General features: G+C 43.7%; 1 protein-coding gene across 8 annotated transcripts in view; it reads right to left on the reverse strand.

Annotated features, from left to right (window-relative positions):
* Mta3 (metastasis associated 1 family member 3) overlaps positions 1 to 18,639 on the reverse strand; it is a 224,026-nt gene that overhangs the window by 142,155 nt on the left and 63,232 nt on the right. For 4 of the 8 annotated variants that reach the window (XM_087215957.1, XM_087215956.1, XM_087215958.1 and 1 more), the window contains exons 1-3: positions 13,536 to 13,640; positions 11,994 to 12,061; positions 1,245 to 1,338 (exon numbers count right to left, since the gene is read on the reverse strand). In XM_087215957.1, coding sequence (XP_087072083.1) covers positions 1,245 to 1,338; positions 11,994 to 12,061; positions 13,536 to 13,563 — 190 coding nt within the window. In that variant the 5' untranslated portion in view covers positions 13,564 to 13,640. 8 annotated transcript variants of the gene reach the window in all.

Here is an 18,639-nt window from a genome sequence, read left to right on the forward strand (position 1 = left end):
TCACCTTAGTAAAAAACAAGAGATCAAGCATCTTGGTGCACACCTGTAATCCCAGCTATTCTGGTGGTTAGGGAGAAACAGCATACATTCTAAGCCAGCCTAGTCAATTTAGCAAAACTCTATCTCAAAATAAAACAATAAAAGTCTGGGGATTTAGCTCGGTGATGCCACCACCTGCCACCTGCCTCGCAAGCAGAAGGTCCCTGAGTTCAATCCCCGGTACCAAAAAACAAAAAAAAATAAAAAATAAAATAAAAAAGGCTGTAGGGCCAGGGATTTAGCTCAGTGGTGCCCACACCTGCCTCACAAGCACAAGGCCCTACATTTGATCCCCGGTATCAAAACAAAAAAAGGGCTGTAAATGTAGGTCAATGCAAAGGCTCTGGATTTACTCCCCATCACAATAACATATATAATATAGTTTATAATATAATATATATACATATATCTCAGTTGTTTTGGAAAGAAATGTCCCCCAAAATACCAGCTAAGTATATATTTCCTCCAATCTGTACCTTCAAAAAAACTACTTCTAGGGCCTGGGATTTAGCTCAGTGGTTCTACTGCCTGCCTCGAAAGCACAAGATCCCGAGTTCAATCCTCAGTACCAAAAAAAAAAAAACTTACTTCTGGCCAGGGATTTAGCTCAGTGGCCCCCAAATGCCATGCTTGAGTTCAAGGCCAGCCTGAACTACAGATCAAGATCCTGTCTCAAAAAAGCCCCAACTACCATTGATAGCTGGAGGTAGCAGAATCTCAAAATTTGGGAGGCTGAAGGAGAAAGATCAGGAGTTCAAGGCCATCTTAGGTTCAAGGCCAAAATGGATTATATTGTGGGATCCTGTCTCAAAAAACCAGAAAAATATCCCTGAAAAGAGGAGATGGCAAAACAATGTCCTGATTATGAGTTAAAGTCCACTTGCAAAGACTATTTCAGTTTTCTAATTTATTAAGTTATGTATGATGCCACCTAAGAAAATTTAAATTGGGGAGGAGACGTAGCTCAAAAGTGGAGTGTTTGCCTAGCATAAAGGAAGACCCGTGTTCAATCACCAGTACTGCAAAAATAAAAAAAGAAAAAAGAAAAAATAAAACTAAAACACCACCCAAAAGGTTTCAGTCATTTAAACTACATTGATGATACATGAGACAAAAAGCTTCAGGTAACAGAAAGCATCTTCCTCTCATCACGAAAAAACACATGACAAACTTTTTTTGATCCAAGAGAAAGACAATTAACTTACTAGCATGCTTGTCCGCAAGCATTATAAGCGTATTGGAAATATCTCGTCTTCTATAAAAACACACTACTTTCGCTTCCACGTTGCCACTCGCAGTCTAAGAAATGAGAAAAATAAAAGTTATCTGGGCGTTGAGGGTGTAGCTCAGTGACAAAATATGTGCTTAGCAAGCATAAGGCCCTGGGTTCAATCCCAACACCAAAAAAAATGGGAAGTTATCTGAATTGTAATAGTTTATGAAACAAAACCAGACACATGAGTTATAAGGTCACTTGTATTAACACTGTGCCAACCACAATGACAGGATAACCAGAAAGCTAAAAAATTCAAGTAAGGATAAACAATGTAATCTGTTCAGTTTCTAAGCACAACTAGAATGTCAAATATACGATAGTAACTCACTAGGATCAATTATATTAACATGAGTACATTACTTTAATGACTAAAGCCATACACAGTTAAGTGATTAGCTTTAAGAAATTAATCAAGGGCCAGGGATTTAGCTCAGTGGTTTCACTGCCTGCTGCGCAAGCGCAAGGACCCGAGTTCAATCCCCGGAACCAAAAAAAAGAAATTAATCTGCAAAATTTTTTAAAACATATCTGACACAAGCCTAGCCTATTTCTTCCAAACCTATTCCTAAAAAATCCCTAGTTAACTATATAATCCTCCTAGCCTTCCCCTCAACATCCTTGTTAAATTGATGGCAAAGCTCTCCACATGAGGACAGCCAGACAGCCTTGAAAAACACCCGCCAGGCCAAGGGCAGCTGCTCATCCTTAACAGTCAATATTCTCAGTAGTACTTGGTTTACCTTCACATGTGAAAGTATTAAAAGCCTGAAGTTATGAACACTGAAACTCTTATTTCTTGTTGACTACAGTCTAGATATAATCAATAGTCAGTTAGGCTGTAATTTACTGCAGCTGAGGCCCAGGCTCCTAGTCTCCTATTTGCTACGAATTCTGAGAGCTTTCAAGAAGGTCATTCATTACTAAATTCCTTGTAAAAACACATAGATTATAATAAAATGCTGCTGCAATTTTCAATTTCTAACAAATTTGAGAACATGTTTTCAGAATTTCTGAACAACAGATATATTCAAATATATAAAGAAATGATTATCCATGTGCTGCAGTAAATCTGTCAATTTTATGAAGTTGAGCCTTATTTTACAGTAAAAAATGGTACTAAAGAAACACTGCCCCTTAAAATTGAAATCATTTAAATTTCTAACCAAAATCCTTCTATATTTCACAATATTGTGATCAAAACATCCTCCAGAAATAATGATCGAGCAATCTGCTAAATGAACAGGCCAATATTTCCATGTAAATAAAATCTATCTGACTTCCCACTCTAAGCTTTTTATCATTTTTGTCTCATTAGCAACTTCCTCTAACAGAGATACTCTTATAAAGACACTTAAATCCTTATTAAATAAGCTTGACAGGTAAAGGTACAGTTCAAAATAAATTATTTTGGGGGCTATGGCTGTAGCTTAGTCATAGAATGCATGCTTAGCATGCTCAAGGCCCTAGTTTCAATCCCCAGCACCAAAAAATATTCTATTCTGGACCATGCACACATTTAGCTATTGCGTACCTTACAATGACAGCCCAAATATTCTTCATACCCTCTACAAAATATACACACTCCCTCAAAAGTACTCCTGTGAAGCTTTTTTTTTTGAGGGAAGGTCTCCTTTTGTAGTTCAGGCTGGCCCTGAACTCACTATGTAACGCTGGCCTCGAACTCCCGGTGATCCTTCCGCCTCAGCCTCACAAAGGCATGCACCACCACTCCTGGCTACTCCTGTGAAGCTTTACTACTCAAAATAGAGGTCCACCACCCAGTGCAAATCCAAAACTGTCACTGGAGTGTAATAAATTGAGTACAGGGAGCTAGAGGGATAGCTCAGTGGCAGAGTACTTGCTTAACATGGTTCTATCCCTAGCACTGCAAAAAATAAGTAAATAGGGCCAGGGATTTAGCTCAGTGGTTCTGCTGCTTGCCTCACAAGCATAAGGACCCAAGTTCGATCCCCAGTACCAAAAAAAAGTAAATAAAATGAGTTGAGGACCAAGTATAGTTGGTATATGCCAATAATCCCAAATAGTGGAGAGGTCAAGGCAGAAGGATCACAAGTTCCAGGCTAGCCTGGACAATACTTCACTTCAAGATCTTTCTCAAAATTTAAAAAAGGATTGAGAATATACCTCAGTGGTACAGTGCTTACCTAGCACATTCGGGGCCCTGGCTTCAACCCCGAGTAACAGGAAGAAAAAAAAAATTAAAAAATGTAAATCCTTCTCCAGTTTCACAAGCATCTGCTCAAAAGACCTAGAACAGTGTCGAACCTATGGCAGGCGTACCACAGTGGGCTGTTTGTATCATTGAAAGCTCTAAAAGGTTCCCTATCACTGATATAGGTTGAGCCTGGCATGATGACACATGCCTCTAATCTCAGCACTCTGGAAGGCTGAGGCAGAACAAGTTGAGGCCACCTGGACAACACAGTGGCTTAGGAAGACTTTTTAAAATAAAGGCAGGGGAGGGGGCTGGGGACTTATTTCTGTGCAAAGGCCCTGGAATCAACTCCCAGTACTGGGGAAGTTAAAGTTTATATACATAGTCTCATTATTTCTTCAATTCACCATATGTCTTTGGGGTCCTCCACTGAGACGGTATGATGGTACATGCTGGCTCCCACGGAGGAGCCCCCACTGCAGCATGGATGCTTGTTCCCAGACATCCTCTCCCTAATTAAAAACCTTTACCAGTTTCCCACAACTACAGCACTAAGGTAAAGCATTCTCAACAAAACACTCAGACCTCTTCTCCTTTCCTTTCCCCTCTGGATTTCATTTCTCACTCATGGACTCAAGATGGTACAATCTGTTGGGGACAGGACCAAGAAAGCCACTGAGTGGGAAGGATGAGGTGGAAAGTCCTTAATCTTTAAAAAAAAGAATAAAGTCCAATTGGTACAGTCTGAAAGACTGAGTATTCTGGAATAAAGGTAGAAAAAGTGCAATTATTTGTAGACCGCCCACAATGAACATTGATTTCCACCATGTAGGTTGCAGAGCCTCTTAAATCTCCATTCTGTTAAATACATTTACTAAAAAATCCTCTAGCAGTAAGGGCTTTTCTTAATTAAGCTTTAAAATTATCTCAGACAACCTCATACTCACATTTCTATCCCAAATTTAGAAAATACATAATTACAAAAAAAGCCACACACATACAAAGAACAAAGCAACTTCCTCTTCATTAAGTCCATGGTTTGCCCAGACTAAAGAACAAATGGATGCTGGGCATGGTGGCCCACCCCTACAATCACAGCACTTGGGAGGCAGAGGCAGGATTCCCAAGGAGTTTGAGGCCATTCAGGACTATTTAGTGAGTTCAAGGCCACCCTGAACTAGTAGCAAGACCCTGTGTCAAAAACAAACAAAAACGGGCCAGGGATTTAGCTCAGTGGCACCGTACCTGCCTCCCAAGCGCAAGGTCCTGAGTTCGATCCCCGGTACCAAAAAAAAAAAAACAAATGGAATTGAGCATGATGGCACACACCTAATCCCAGCTACCTGTGAGGAAGGACTGCTGCAAGCTTGAGCCCAGCCTGGGCAACCTGGTAACTCAGTGAGACCCTGTCTCAAAGTAAAAATAAAAAGGGCTGAGAACAAAGATGAATGAAAGGACACCAGACATGATCTGCAGTACTGGGAAGGAAAAAAAAAAAAAAGACAACTGGAAAAAGGATTTACTGATTTCTTTATTTGAGACAGGGTCTCGCTATGTAGTTCAAGCTGGACCTGAACTATGTAGCCCAGGCTGGCCTTGAACTTATGGCCATCCTCCCACCTCAACCTCCTTTGTGCTGGGATTATAGGTGTGCATCACCACATCTAGTCCAGGACTTTCCTAATCTGTCCGGTTCCCAATAGATCCCAAATAGCAGGAGAGATCTTGAGTTTTGACTGGATTTCATGGAATGGTTTGAGGTAATTCCCTGAAATTGTGTACAAAAGCTTCTATGTACAAATGTGGCAGGAAGTGTAGCTTAGTACTCCAGCATAGCCAAAAAAAAAAGGGGAGGGCCGGGGATGTAGCTCAGTGGCACTGCACCTGCCTGGCAAGTTCAAGGTCCTGAGTTTGATCCCCGGTGCCAAAAAAATAAAAAGGAGGGGGTCACTAAGCCAGGTGCAGTTGCCCACAAAACTGTGATACCAGCCACTTGGAAAGCTGAGGCTAAAGAATTCTAAATTCCAGGGCTGGGGATTTAGCTCAGTGGTTTTGCCACCTGCTGCACAGGCGCAAGGACCGGAGTTTGATATCTCGTACCAAAAAAAAAAAAAACTAAGTTCCAGGACAGCATGGGCAACTTAGACTCTGTGTCAAAACAAAATTTTTTTGGGGGGTACTGGGCATCAAACTTGGGTCCTTCGGCTTTCCATGCAGGCAGCAGAACCACTGAGCTAAATCCCTGGCCCCAAAAACAAAATTTTAAGAGGGCTAGGGATGTAGCTCGAAACAGACTGCTTGCCTAGCACAAGCAAGGCACAGGTTTCAATGCCTACTAATTGCAACAACAACAACAACAAAAACCTGAAAGCTTGGGCTGGGGATTTAGCTCAGTGGTTCTGCTGCCTGCTTCAAAAGCGCAAGGACCCAAGTTCGATCCCTGGCACCAAAAAAAAAAAACCCTGAAAGCTTTGGTGTACAAACAGGGGGGGGAGGGGGGCGGTGTCTGGAGGGGTCCTGCGGTTTCAGGAGATGGCAAAAGTTAGTGACTCTCCTCTCTCCTCCCCCCCACTGAAAAATAGGATACTGGACATGAAAGAGGATGTCAGGGCACGTTAAATGGCCAATAATGAAACATACAGATGACTGTGATGATATATATAAATTATACAACTCACTAAAAAAAAAAAAATCAGTAACAAACAACAGCTGGGCATATAGCTTGCACCTGTAATCCCTGCACTTGCCAGGCTGAGGCAGGAAGATCCTGAGTTTAAGGGCAGCCTGGACTACAAAGTGAGACACTATCTCAAAAATACAAAAACAGGGGCCGGGGATTTAGCTCAGTGGTTTCGCCGTCTGCTACGCAAGTGCAAGGACCCAAGTTTGATCCCCAGTACCAAAAAAAAAAAAAAAAAAAAAAAAAAAAATTTACAAAAACAGGCCTGGCATGGCAGCACACACCTGTAATCACAGCACTCAGGAGGCTGAGGCAAGTGAATTGTGGCAAGTTCAAGATCAGCATGAACTACCGAGAGACCCTGTGTCAAACACACACATGCACATGTACATGTACATGCATATGTATGTAAATGCCAGGACAGTAGTACACACCTGTAATCCCAGCACTCTAAAAGGCTGAGACAGTAAGATCATAAGCCTCAGCCCTTCCTGAGCAATTTAGCAATTTATCGAGACCTGTGTCAAAATAAAAAACAAAAAGGGCTAGGATGTACCTCAGTACAGAAGCCATGGGTTCAATCCCCAGTGCCACAAAAATAATTAAATAGGGGGATAATTATAATCAAAATATATTATACACATTAAAATCTCCCAAAAATGTGAAACTAGGAGCAAGGGGGAGGCAAGGGGAGTGATGAAGGGAATAAGAATGTTCTGTGTATGTATAAAACCACCAAAGGGTTGGGGATTTAGCTCAGTGGTTCCAGCGCCTGCCTCAAAAGTGCAAGGTCCCGAGTTCGATCCCCAGTACCAAAAAAAAAAAAGAATTTGATTTATATAAAACCACCAAAATGAATCCCGTTAATCTGTACAACCAATATGTACTAATTTAAAAATGTGGAAAAAGTAAACAAGATGTAACAAGCTGTATTATCTATAAGCACAACTTCCTCATTTTCCTGAGACTATATACATGTTAAGAAAAGCTCATTATGGGCACATTTATCAAAAATTTTTCGGGAGCTGGGGATTTAGCTCAGTGGTGCTGTGGCTGCCTGGCAAGCTCAGGGTCCTGAATTCGATCCCCAGTACTGAGAAGAGAGGGAAAAAAATTTTATTTTACTCATATCCTTCCTCCAAAAGGTCACTCTCATTACCTCAAACAACAAACTAGGAGAGAAGAAAACAGAGAATGTAAGATGAACTAATAATACTGAAGTGTGTTCAACAAGGAATATTTAATTTTGCACCTAAAAGTTCTCAAAACTTTTAAGGAATTGTGCAAGGCCCTGGGTTCAATTTCTAGCACTATGATGGGATGACGGAGCCTTTTAGAGGAAAAAATTTAGGCAAAAATCTAACATTGCAATTTCTTTTTTGGTACCTAGAATCAAACTCAGGATGTTGCACTTGCCAGGCAGGTGCAGTGCCACTGAACTAAATCCCTGGCCCTACAATTTTTTTTTAATGACAATTTATCCTAGATTTTTTTTTAAATTCCATTTAGAGGGCCAGTGATTTAGCTCAGTGGTTCCGCCGCCTGCCTCGAAAGTGCAAGGATCCAAGTTCGACCAAAAAAAAATTCCATTTAGAGGTTAATTATTAAATGAATTCATGTCCCTTCTGATATATCAGTTAGAACCAATCAGGTACTTTTCAATCCATTATTTGAATTTTTCAATTATGTTAATCCTCCTCACCCAGCCAATTTCACCTCTGATCTTCCCAGGACTTTTGCCTAGGACACTGCTATGACACCTCCTTTGACTCTTTTCTCATCCTTTAGGCTTACCCTACCAGCATTCTCTGCTCAGATTCTTGCTTTCTTCCTTCATACCTGATCTTTCCAGGTGTTCCCTTCATGAGAATGTAGAACCTGTGTGGGCAGAAACTACATCCACTTTGTTCACTGTTGTATCTTGAGCCTGCAGAGTACCTGGTACAAAACAGGCACTCAAAATGTTTTCAAATTAAAAAAAAGTATTCAATGAACTATGCAAAATGTCTTTTTCCCATCCCTTAAGAAAAAAGGTTCTAAGGCCGGGGATTTATTTCAGTGGTTCTGATGCCTGCCTCGAAAGCACAAGGACCCAAGTTAGATCCCCGGTACCAAAAAAAACAAAACGAAATAAAGGTCCTATGGAAATATTTTGTATTTAAAAGTACTCTCAGGCTAGGCATGGTGGTATACATCTGTAATCCCAGGCAGGATTTCAAGTTGGAGCCCAGCTTGAACTCTGAAACCCTGTTTCAAAAGTTTGTGGGGTTTTTTTGGTACCAGGGATCGAACTCAGGTCCTTGCACTTGCACAGCAGGCAGCGAAACCACTGAGCTAAATCCCCGACCTGTTTCAAAAGTTTTTGTTTGTTTTTGTTTTTTAAGGAAGGGGGCGTTAGGGACATAGCTCAGTATGAAGGGCTTGATTTCAACCCCAAGTAATGCAAGAGGAAAAAAAGGCATAGTGGGTCCTGTCTGTAAATCCCACTGGGGCTGATGAAGATAAAGAAGGAGGTTCTTGAGTTCCCAGACCACTCCAGGAGACTCAGTAAAACCCTATCTCAAAATAAATGGGCTGGGCTGGGCCAGGGGTGGTGGTGTGCACCTGTAATCCCAGCAGCTCTCGGGAGGCAGAGCCAGGAGGATCCCAGAGTGTTTGAGGCTAGCCTGGACTACACAGGGAGACCCTGTCTCAAATAAATAAATGGGCTGAGGTTGTAGCTCAGTGCAACAGCCCCAATTCAATCCCTAGTACCACAGAATAAATTTTTTAAAAAGAGATAAACATAAATTCACAGATTATGTTTCCAGAGCACCATGCTCTGCTATTCTCAACTTGAGCACTGCTGCTTTTATTTCTGGGACTACAGCTAATGTCTGTCCCTACTATATGTGTTTTGCATCACTCTTGTGATGAAAATGACCTGGCAGGGAGCAGGTTCTCAAAAATACCTTTACTTGTAAAATGATTCAACAAAGACTGGAAATGCAGCTCAGTGGTACAGCATCTGCCTAGCACACAAGGCCCTCCTACCACAACAAAAAGAAGTAATTTATTCACAGTACTTTGTAAATACTAAAGCTATATAAAAGGATTAACATCAGACAAAAAGTTCATTAATTCAAGGAATATTTACTGAAGGCCTTTAACTATATGCTGACCATTTTCCCAAGGCACTCAGAATGCATTAGTGAGCTAGGTAAAGCAGCTCATGCCCGTAATCCCAGTACTCTAGAAGACTGAAGCAGGAGGATCACAAATTCAAGCCCAGTGCATGCAACTTAGTCACTTGGCAAGATATTGTCCCAAAATTTTTAAAAGGATGGGAGTGTAGCTTCATGCAAAGAACCTGGATTCGACCTCCAGTAGTACACACACACACAAAAAATGCTTTAGTGAACAAAACAGAAAAGATCACTACATATTCTAGTTCTAGTTCGCGAAGACAAACAATGAAAATAAACACTATGCCTGGTGGTGCACACCTGTGACCCCAGCACTCAGGAGGCTGATGCAGAAGGATCATTGGGAGTTCAAGGCCAGCCTGGGCCACATAGCGAGACCCTGTCTCCAAAAGAAACAACCAAAAAAGAAAATAAACACTATACACATACACACATACACATATACACACACACACAGGTGCATATACACATATAATTTGGGGTAGGGGGGGGCTGGGGATCAAACTCAGGAGCTTGCACTTGCAAGGCAGACGCAGTGCCACTGAGCTAAATCTCCAGCCCCATAAAATTTTTTTTGGGGGGGTACCAGGGATCAAACTCAGGACCTTGCGCTTTCGAGGCAGGCAAGAGAACCACTGAGATAAACCCCAGCCCTTTATGTAATTTTTTTTAAACAGTACTGAGGATTGAGCCCAGGGCCTCACCCACATTAGGCAAGTGGCCTGAGACTGAGACACTTCCCCCACCCCTTTTTATTATGAAACAGGGTCTCAGGAAGTTGCTCAGGCTGGCCTTGAACTGGCCATCCTACTACCTCAGGCTCCCAAAAAGGTGGGATTGCAGGTATCACTAGCACTATCAGTCTTTTCTTTAATTATATATATTTTTTAATTGTAATGCTGAAGATGGAATCCAAGGCCTCAGGCATGCCAGGTGGGCCCTCTACCAGTGAGCTACCAATGGATGGGGCTCAGCCCCAAATTAAGTATATTTGAAGGTGATAAATAACATGGAGCAGAGGAAGGCGAGTAATGGGATTGGTGATACATAATGTACCATCTAAGATGACTGCAGGAGAAACAGTCAAGAGCCGTGTGCTTGGATGAGTCTTCTGATCGGCTTTCAGAGAGAACAGAGGTCAGAAAGGAACAGTAATAGCCAAAGTACATAGTGTCTTATAGGCTCATATTTCCATTACAATCACAACTTTCTAACAAAACTGACATGGTGAAGTTTAAATTTCCTCGGTTCTTATACCGATACCAGGAAAGAGAAGCACATCAGAATTACAACCCAATAGTTCCTACCCAAAGACTGATGTAAACCTAAAGTTGCCTCTCTTCACCTGGTGGTTGCAAATACTACAAAAATTTTGTTTTGTTTTTTGGTTTTGTTTTGAGACAGGGTTTCACTACACAGTTCAGGCTGACCTCAAACTCACTATATATGTAGCCTAGGGTGTCTGCCTCAGCCTCCCAAGTGCTAGAATTACAGCTGTGTGCCACCATGCCCACCTTTACTGAATTTTTTTGAGGGGGTACCACGGATTGAACTCAGGTCCTTGTGCTTGTGAGGCAGAGAGTGGAACCACTGAGCTAAATCCCTGGCCTCTTTTACAGAATTTTTAAAAATGCATATCCCAGGGCTGGGGATTTAGCTCAGTGGTTCTGGCGCCTGCCTCGTAAGCGCAAGGACCCAAGTTCAATCCCCGGAACCAAAAAATAAAATAAAATAAAATACATATCCCCAAAACAAACCTCAAGACTCTGTAAGCAAGGCAGGCCAGGCTTGGCTTCCTAGGACTCAAAACTACATATAGTCTTGTGATGGCATTTTTGAGAAAAGGTTATTTCCAAAATAATTTTTGAAAAAAGTTATTTCCGAAAGATTTTAACACTAAGAATTCTCATAAACTACACAAATAAACCTTAAAATGGCCTAGAAGAAACCTGAGGATCATTGGAAAACCTGTGGTTGCATCTCTTCCCAATGCTTCCACTTGAAAAGCTTATCTATTGCAAGTAATCACACTGATTCTGTGACCCTAAACATCTGCAATCAGGGATAAACCTTAAACCTTTTACTTGGGAAAAAGTTACAAAGCTACATTATTAATATCAAAAATATATTCTTATTAGCCAAATCAGAATTTTACAAATCGCCCTCATTATATTTTCCAGCTTCTTCCTGCTTCTTCTTTTTTTTTTTTTTTGGTACCGGGGATCAAACTCAGGACCTGGCACTTTCGACACAGGCAGCGGCACCACTGAGCTAAATACCAGACCCTAGCTTCTTCCTTCTAAAGCTAGAAAAGGCAAATATTAACTCACTAAAAAGGGAAAAATATCTATGACAATTAAATATAAAAAGGGACTGAGTTACAGAAGTGATTTGCTCATTGAGGCTCTAAGCAATTTCAGGAAACCTGCAGACTTGTAAATAACGTTTAATATCAGAGAAAAAATAATTATAAAAACCAAAAGAATATTCAGAATCCTGCATAACTCTCTAATCCAAAATCTACTTTCAAAGAGCCTAGCACTAAAGTAAAATCACCTCTTATGCCATTTACCCAATTACCCTTCAATGGGAAACATAGTTTTTAATAGCAGAATCAAGAGCACTTAGTGTATATACCTTGTTGAGTTCTTCTATTCTTCTAATTAGGTAAGGGTTGCTGGAGGAATTCTCAAAGTAGACATAATCTGTAATTAAAGGAAGTTGTAGAATTTAATCTTTTCAACAGAAAACTCACATCTGAAAATCCATTCTTTTCTATACTCCAAAATTCACGTTAAGTAAACACATAATCCATTCACTAGCAATACAATCTTAATATATACTCTTATATACCTACTATCCAGAGACCTTTATTTCCCTTTCACTTCAATTAGTGTTTTCTCAAGTCTTCCCAGACTTTTGTCCTACATGTCACTTCTAGAATAAACAAAGACACCTCATCACTGAGTAGTCAGGGCTCACTTCACACTTCCTTCACATCTTTCCCTCCAATCCAATCTGCCCTGGAGTATGCTTCTCACACAGAACTGTTGACCTAAGACACATTCAGAGCAGGACTAGGCTTTACAGCCCATGGCACATTTTAATCGCAAATTAAGGGAAAAAAAAAAATTTAGGAGGGCAAGGCAGGAAGAGGAAGGACAGTGACAAACTTTTCTAAAGCTCTACCTGGGAAAGGGAGGAAAAAGGGAGAGGGGAATCACGTGCTGAGAGGCAGAGCCCTCTGGGGTTGATGTTGGAATCTTTTCACCCTTTTACCATACTTAAACCAGACCCATTTAGGCTCTTATTATAAAGAAATTGCTGCAGGCTTTCAACAAAAAGGATAGAAATGGACAAGTGTGGCTTTTCCTCCCATCTAACAGGCTCAATGGAAACTTCCCACTGTGTGTCTGAGAGGCTGAAATGCATTGTTACTGTCTACCTTAGCGGCTCTCTCCCGTCTCCTCCGCAGAGTGGCCTCATTTAGCCAGGCCATTCCTACCTACCACCATCCATCAGGAGCTCGGCTAATGAGCAGAGGAGGAAGAGCAAGTCTCGCTCACACATAAACACGCCACTTATCTGAATTATTATTTTACCAGCAAAGAGGGGAGGAGGGCGTCGCGAGCAGGGAGAAAGTTTGTTTGACCTTATTTCCCTCTTCCGCAGAAGGCTGGGAAGGCAGGCAGCAGAGCCCACGTCCAGGCTGAGCTCCACTCCCCACTTCCACCTGCGGACCCTGGACCCTACTGAGCCCCATTCTTGCGGGAGGCTGGGCAGGAAACGAGGGGAGAGAAGGGAAGGTGCAGGGCTCCCGGTGACCCTAAAACCAGGCCCGTCACGCTGGGCCCTGGGCAGGGCCCCCACCCCCACCGCGCACCCACTGAAGGGGGGCGGGGAGGGGGTGTCCCCCATGCTCCTCTCTGAGCACGGAGGCCACGCGAGGGACAGGCCACCAGCTGGGGGCTCGACGGTCCCTATTCCCACGGGGGACTGGGGGGATCTGGTTCCTGCCCACAAGGGGAGGCCCGACCCGAGGAGCCCGGAGGGTCCGGGGGCTGCAGGGCCGTGGCCCGCCGTGGGGGAGGGGAGGCTGGGAGGGGTGGGGACCCCGCGCCCTCCGCCCCGGCCCCCGCAGCCCGCTGCACACGCGCGGGTCGGGCCGAGCCTGCCTACCTCCGACCCGGTACATGTTGGCCGCCATGTCGGCGCGCCCGCCCGCCGAGCCGAGCAGAGCCGAGCCCCGCCCGCCGCTCCGCCGCCTCAGCCTCGGCCGCCGCCGCCGCCGCCGCCGCCGCCGCCGCCTCCTCGCGCCGGGCCGAGGGGGTGGGGGAGGGGCGGGGAAGGGACTTGGGGGGAGGGGTGGCGCCCGCCCCCTGCGCCGGCCGCGCCGCCGAATGGGCCTCGGGGTGGGGTGGGGTGGGGTGGGGTGGGGTGGGGTGGGGGCCGGAGAAGGGCGGGGACTCGGGCTGGGGGGTCTTGGGAGCAGCGTGGGACCCTAGGTCCCACTGCAGCCTGTACTCGCAAATGCGGGCCAGGCGCTCCGGGGATTTGGGGTGGGGGCCCGAGGCTCAGGTTTTCCCGAGCGCCCACAGCCCCTCCCCAGATCCCCTGTCACTTGCCTACCCCGACCCAGGTTCTCTGCTCTATCCCTGGGGAACCCCAGTAGATGCGACCTCCAGCACGTGAGCGCCCGCCGGGCTCGGTGCTAACTCTTCGATGCAAATAAGCGCAGGCAGCGGGCGCCTTCCCCAGGGGAGGTGCGCGTGGTGCTTTAGAGCCCCTAGACCTGGGGACCCGCCAGACTCCGGGTGCTTTCTGCTTCCCCAGTAGGGACCGAACTGGGGACTGGCCAGGGCCGGAAAAACTAGCTCCCTTCAAGTCCACCGAAACCGCCAGGGCAAGTCAGTCCATCGTGGTCACCCAGAACTGCGAAGAAGAGAATCAGCTCCCCCAGCACCCTGAGGTCCTGCGTCTAAACAGACAGGCCCTCGGACTGCGAGTGTTTGGACAACAAAAGACCTTTAGACGAGCCGTGATTCCTTTGTCTATGGGGGAACACGGCCCCACAGTTCATCACTACCCCTCCCCCAGAGAAGGGGCTGTCAATCAGCTTGCCAGGATGGACAATTTACTGTTTATGTGCCCAAACCTTTTGTTTTGCAGCACTGGGAATGGAACCCAGGGCCTGGCACGTGCTAGGCAGGCCTTCTATCGGAGAGCCTTCTTTTTTATTTTTATTTTGAGACAAGGTCTCACAAAAGTAATTCATTTTCAAGCCCTCATACCACATAGAAGCAAATAAAAGTTGTTTCTTGACTGGCTAGCCCCCCAAAGGAGACAAATACCTGGTTAGGTTTTTTTGTTTGCTTTGTTTCATCTATGGTACTAGTGACCAAACCCAAGGCCTTCCCACTGGGCTACATCCCCAACCCTTTTTAAATTTTTTATAATAAGACACCATCTCACTAAATTGCACAGGCTGGGCTCAAACTTGAGATCCTCCTGCCTTAGCTTCCCACAATGGTGGGATTATGAGTGCATGCTAAGGTGGCATGCTAAGGTGGCTACAAATAGCTTTAGAGAAGCCAAGCCCTTCCATGCTACTCCTGAAATTGTTGCATAATAAACATGAAGAGCAGGGCATGGTGGTGCAAGCTGTAATCCCAGTGAACCCTTTGGAGGCTGAGACATGAGGATTGCTATGAGTTTGATATCAAGGGAAAATATAACTCCCAACCTGCTAGATGTCAGATACGCCAAGATCATGTTCCCCAAAATCAAAGAATAAATTCTAAGGAACAATGGAGGTTAAGAGTAGGAAAAATTTATTGAGAGAAAGCACCTGAGAGACAGGAGGGGACCAGAAAGTGGGTTGCCATAGACCCCACTTCTCAGTGGAAATTTTATAGAGGAAAATCATGAGGTGAGTATAAAAATCACATGGTGGGTACAATATGGGTCAAAACTATGATCAATAAGATTACAAATATAGCCACTTAGGTAATATTGATCCAGTGGGGAAGTAGGTCATGTAGCAAATGTAAGTCTTTACCTTTTTTGTTTGTTTGTTTGTTTGGTACCGGGGATCAAACTCAGGACCTTGAGCTTGCAAGGCAGGCGGCGGAACCCCTGAGCTAAATCCCTGGCCCAGTCTTTACCTTTTTTGGAAGGGATGGTTCGGGAGGTCCTGGTCACCCACCTGGGTGACTGAAGTCTACCTAAACTTTATTGGACCAGGTGAGTATAATCTTTAATTTATTGCTTATCCCTCAGGGAGACACATAGGCCTGGTCATTCCACCTGTATCTTGAGGCCTAGCCTTCGACGGATGTGCCTCCAGCCACAGTTGTGATGTGTGCTCATCTTCTGTACTGACTCCCTTAAAGGCCTAGCCCTGTCTGACTGCCTATAATATTTCCGTCTAACTTAGTTGTTTATAATAAGGTGAGGCCAGCTTGGGCTACATAATGAGTTCAAGGGTAGCCTGGAATACATAGTGAGACTCTATCTCAATCAATCAATCAATAATCCCTGACGGTTGTTTTGGGTTGTTTTAAGGGTCTGGTGATACAACTGTGTGTTGCTGACTCTGGGCTTGATGTCTGTGCCAGGAAAGGAAGTGTCCCTAGAAGAGAAGATGGTGTTTTGGTCGCCTCATGATGATTCCTTCTCACAAAGTATCGAGGTCAAGAAAATAATTTTCTGGATAACGGAGGCAAAGTAAAAAACAAAATAATAGCAAAAAATACAACCCTTTTTCCTGAATTATATTGATTGACTCTGTAATAACCTGTTTCCTTATCTACAAAACGGAGACACTAACACTACTTCACAGGTGTGCTAAAGTTCAGTTGTGGTAATATCTGAAAATGCTTTATAAACCAGACAGCATAAAGCACTATGCAAGTAACAGGTGTCTGTTGCTTTCTTTTTACCCAGAGTAAGCCTCAGAGTCCTAAGGGTTTCATGCCATGTGTCAAATTGTGAGCTCACCTCGGCTCTTCTGACCCAGAGAGAGCAGAAGTGTTCTGTGATGTACAATGCTTAGCTCATGTTTATCAAAATTCTTTTCCTGGAAATCTCACCAAAAACTGATTGTGACATATCTGTCATCATTCTCTCCATTTCTGAGCTGATACACAAATAGGCTGAAAAATTCACCTGTAGTACAGTAACTGGCAACAGCTTTAGGATTATAATTTAGTGCTTTCCTCTGGCCTAAAATATTCCAAACCACCAAATGAAAAGACCACCTGAAAACCATAACTGCAAAGAAATGGATCATGAGCTTTCAGGTGCTTTTTCATTATTTTTTAATAAATGAGCAATTTCTCCTCCCCTCAAAATATTTCTGTATTTGTGTTAGATCATTATCTGCCTTTCTCATTCCCCCAGCTTAGTGCTTCTTACCAAGTGTTAGAGGTCACTATACTAACCACAATAAATAGGTGCAAAGTGCCAAGAAAAGGCCCCATGTCCACATTGTCCACCTCTGCTTGGGAACAGCCCTGTACAGAAGCCCCCAGATAAAACCCTTAGAGATTCCGGGAGGAAGCAGGGGGTCATGATGGTGGCAGGTCATGATGCTTCCGCTAGATTCTGTGTATTTAGCCTCTTTCACTGCCAGCTCCCAGGCCAATGACTTTTACATAGATACCCAGTATTCTTTTTTTCTTTTATTTTTTCTCTAAGTACCAGGGATTAAACCCAGGGTCTTCACACTAATCTATGTTCCCAGCCTTTTTAAATTTCTTTTTTTGACACAGGGTTTCATTAAGTTGCTAACATGTCCAGGCTGGGCTCAAACTTGTGATTCTCCTGCTTCAGCCTCCCAGAGGATTAAGATTGTAGGCTTGTGCCACCATGCCGGGCCTCTCTTCCCTTAGTGTTACATGAGAATGGCTGGAATAGAGAGAAGGGACATAACAAATATGAAGCTCTCGATATGTGCCAAACACTTTATATATTTAAATTTTTAACTCAAGCCTTTGAGGTAGGTGTCCCACACGGGTCATATTTTGTTGTGTTTGAGACTCAGAGGGGTTAAACCACTTGGATTTATTAAGATACTGAGCACCAGGCAGGCATGATGGTGCATGCCTGAAATCCCAGCACTTCGGAGGCTGAAGTGGAATGATTACAAGTCCCAGCCCAGCCTAGCCAATTTAGCAAGATGCTCTTTCAAAATAAAATACAATATTTTAAAAGTGCTGAGGATATAACTCAGTGCAAAGAGTTTAATCCACAGTATAAGGAAAACAAAAGTAAAAATAACTAAGGAAGAGGTGTCTCTCAGACCATGCCAGAAGTCTCAGTGCAAATCCATCCTCCCATCAGTAAAATTTCTTTGCATGGCTGTTGTGATTTAAAAAGCATGTGGGGCCGATGATTTAGCTCAGTGGGGCTACCACCTGCCTCGAAAGCACAAGGTCCCAAGTTTGATCCCCAGAACCAAAAAATAAATAAAATAAAAAGCATGTGAAGCTATGTCTATAATCTCAGCTACTCTGGAGACCAAAGCAGGTGAATATCAAGTTCAAGGCCAGCCTAGGCAACTTAGTGAGATAATGTCTCAAAAAATAAAAAGGGATGAGGTGTATGTAGCTCTATGGTAAAGTGTCCCTGAATTCCATCCTCAATACCATTAAAACAAAAGTTCCTGGGGCCGAGGGTTTAGCTCAGTGGCTTCGTCGCCTGCTGCGCAAGCACAAGGACCCAAGTTCAATCCCCAGTACCAAAAAAAAAAAAAGTCCCCCTTGGGCCAGGGATTTAGCTCAAAGGCTCTGAGCCTGCTTTCCAAGGTGCTGAGTTCGATGCCCATACCCCCCCCAAAAAAAAAAATCCCTATGTCAGTCCCCAGCATCCCATCTACTTGAAAGAAGAGGACATTGCAAGAAAGCTATAGATCCCAAGTTCGATCCCAGGTACTAAATAAATAAATAAATACAAGAAAGCTATAGATGAGACAGTTTGTTTTCTTTTCTTGTTCTTCTTTTGTTTTTCGTTTTTTTGAGACAAGGTCTCATTATGTAGCCCAGGCTGGCCTCAAACTCACAGTGACCCTCCTGCCCCAGCCTCCTGCGTGTTGGGAATACAGGCATGTACCACCACACAGGGCTAGACAGTTGGTTTTCATCTTAATTTAAGGATGGGTTTTTTTTTTTCAAACAAAACATTTATTGGTACATTTTAGATATACATAATGATAACATTCATCATAGGGAATTTGTACCTGTACATGATACATCTTGCTTCTTCTTTTTTTCCCCATCCTTCC

This window comes from Heterocephalus glaber, unplaced genomic scaffold, assembly GCF_053883595.1.
Source record: "Heterocephalus glaber isolate CG9 unplaced genomic scaffold, H.glaber_assembly_v1.0 deba00001457, whole genome shotgun sequence".
NCBI classification, from domain to species: domain Eukaryota; kingdom Metazoa; phylum Chordata; class Mammalia; order Rodentia; family Bathyergidae; genus Heterocephalus; species Heterocephalus glaber.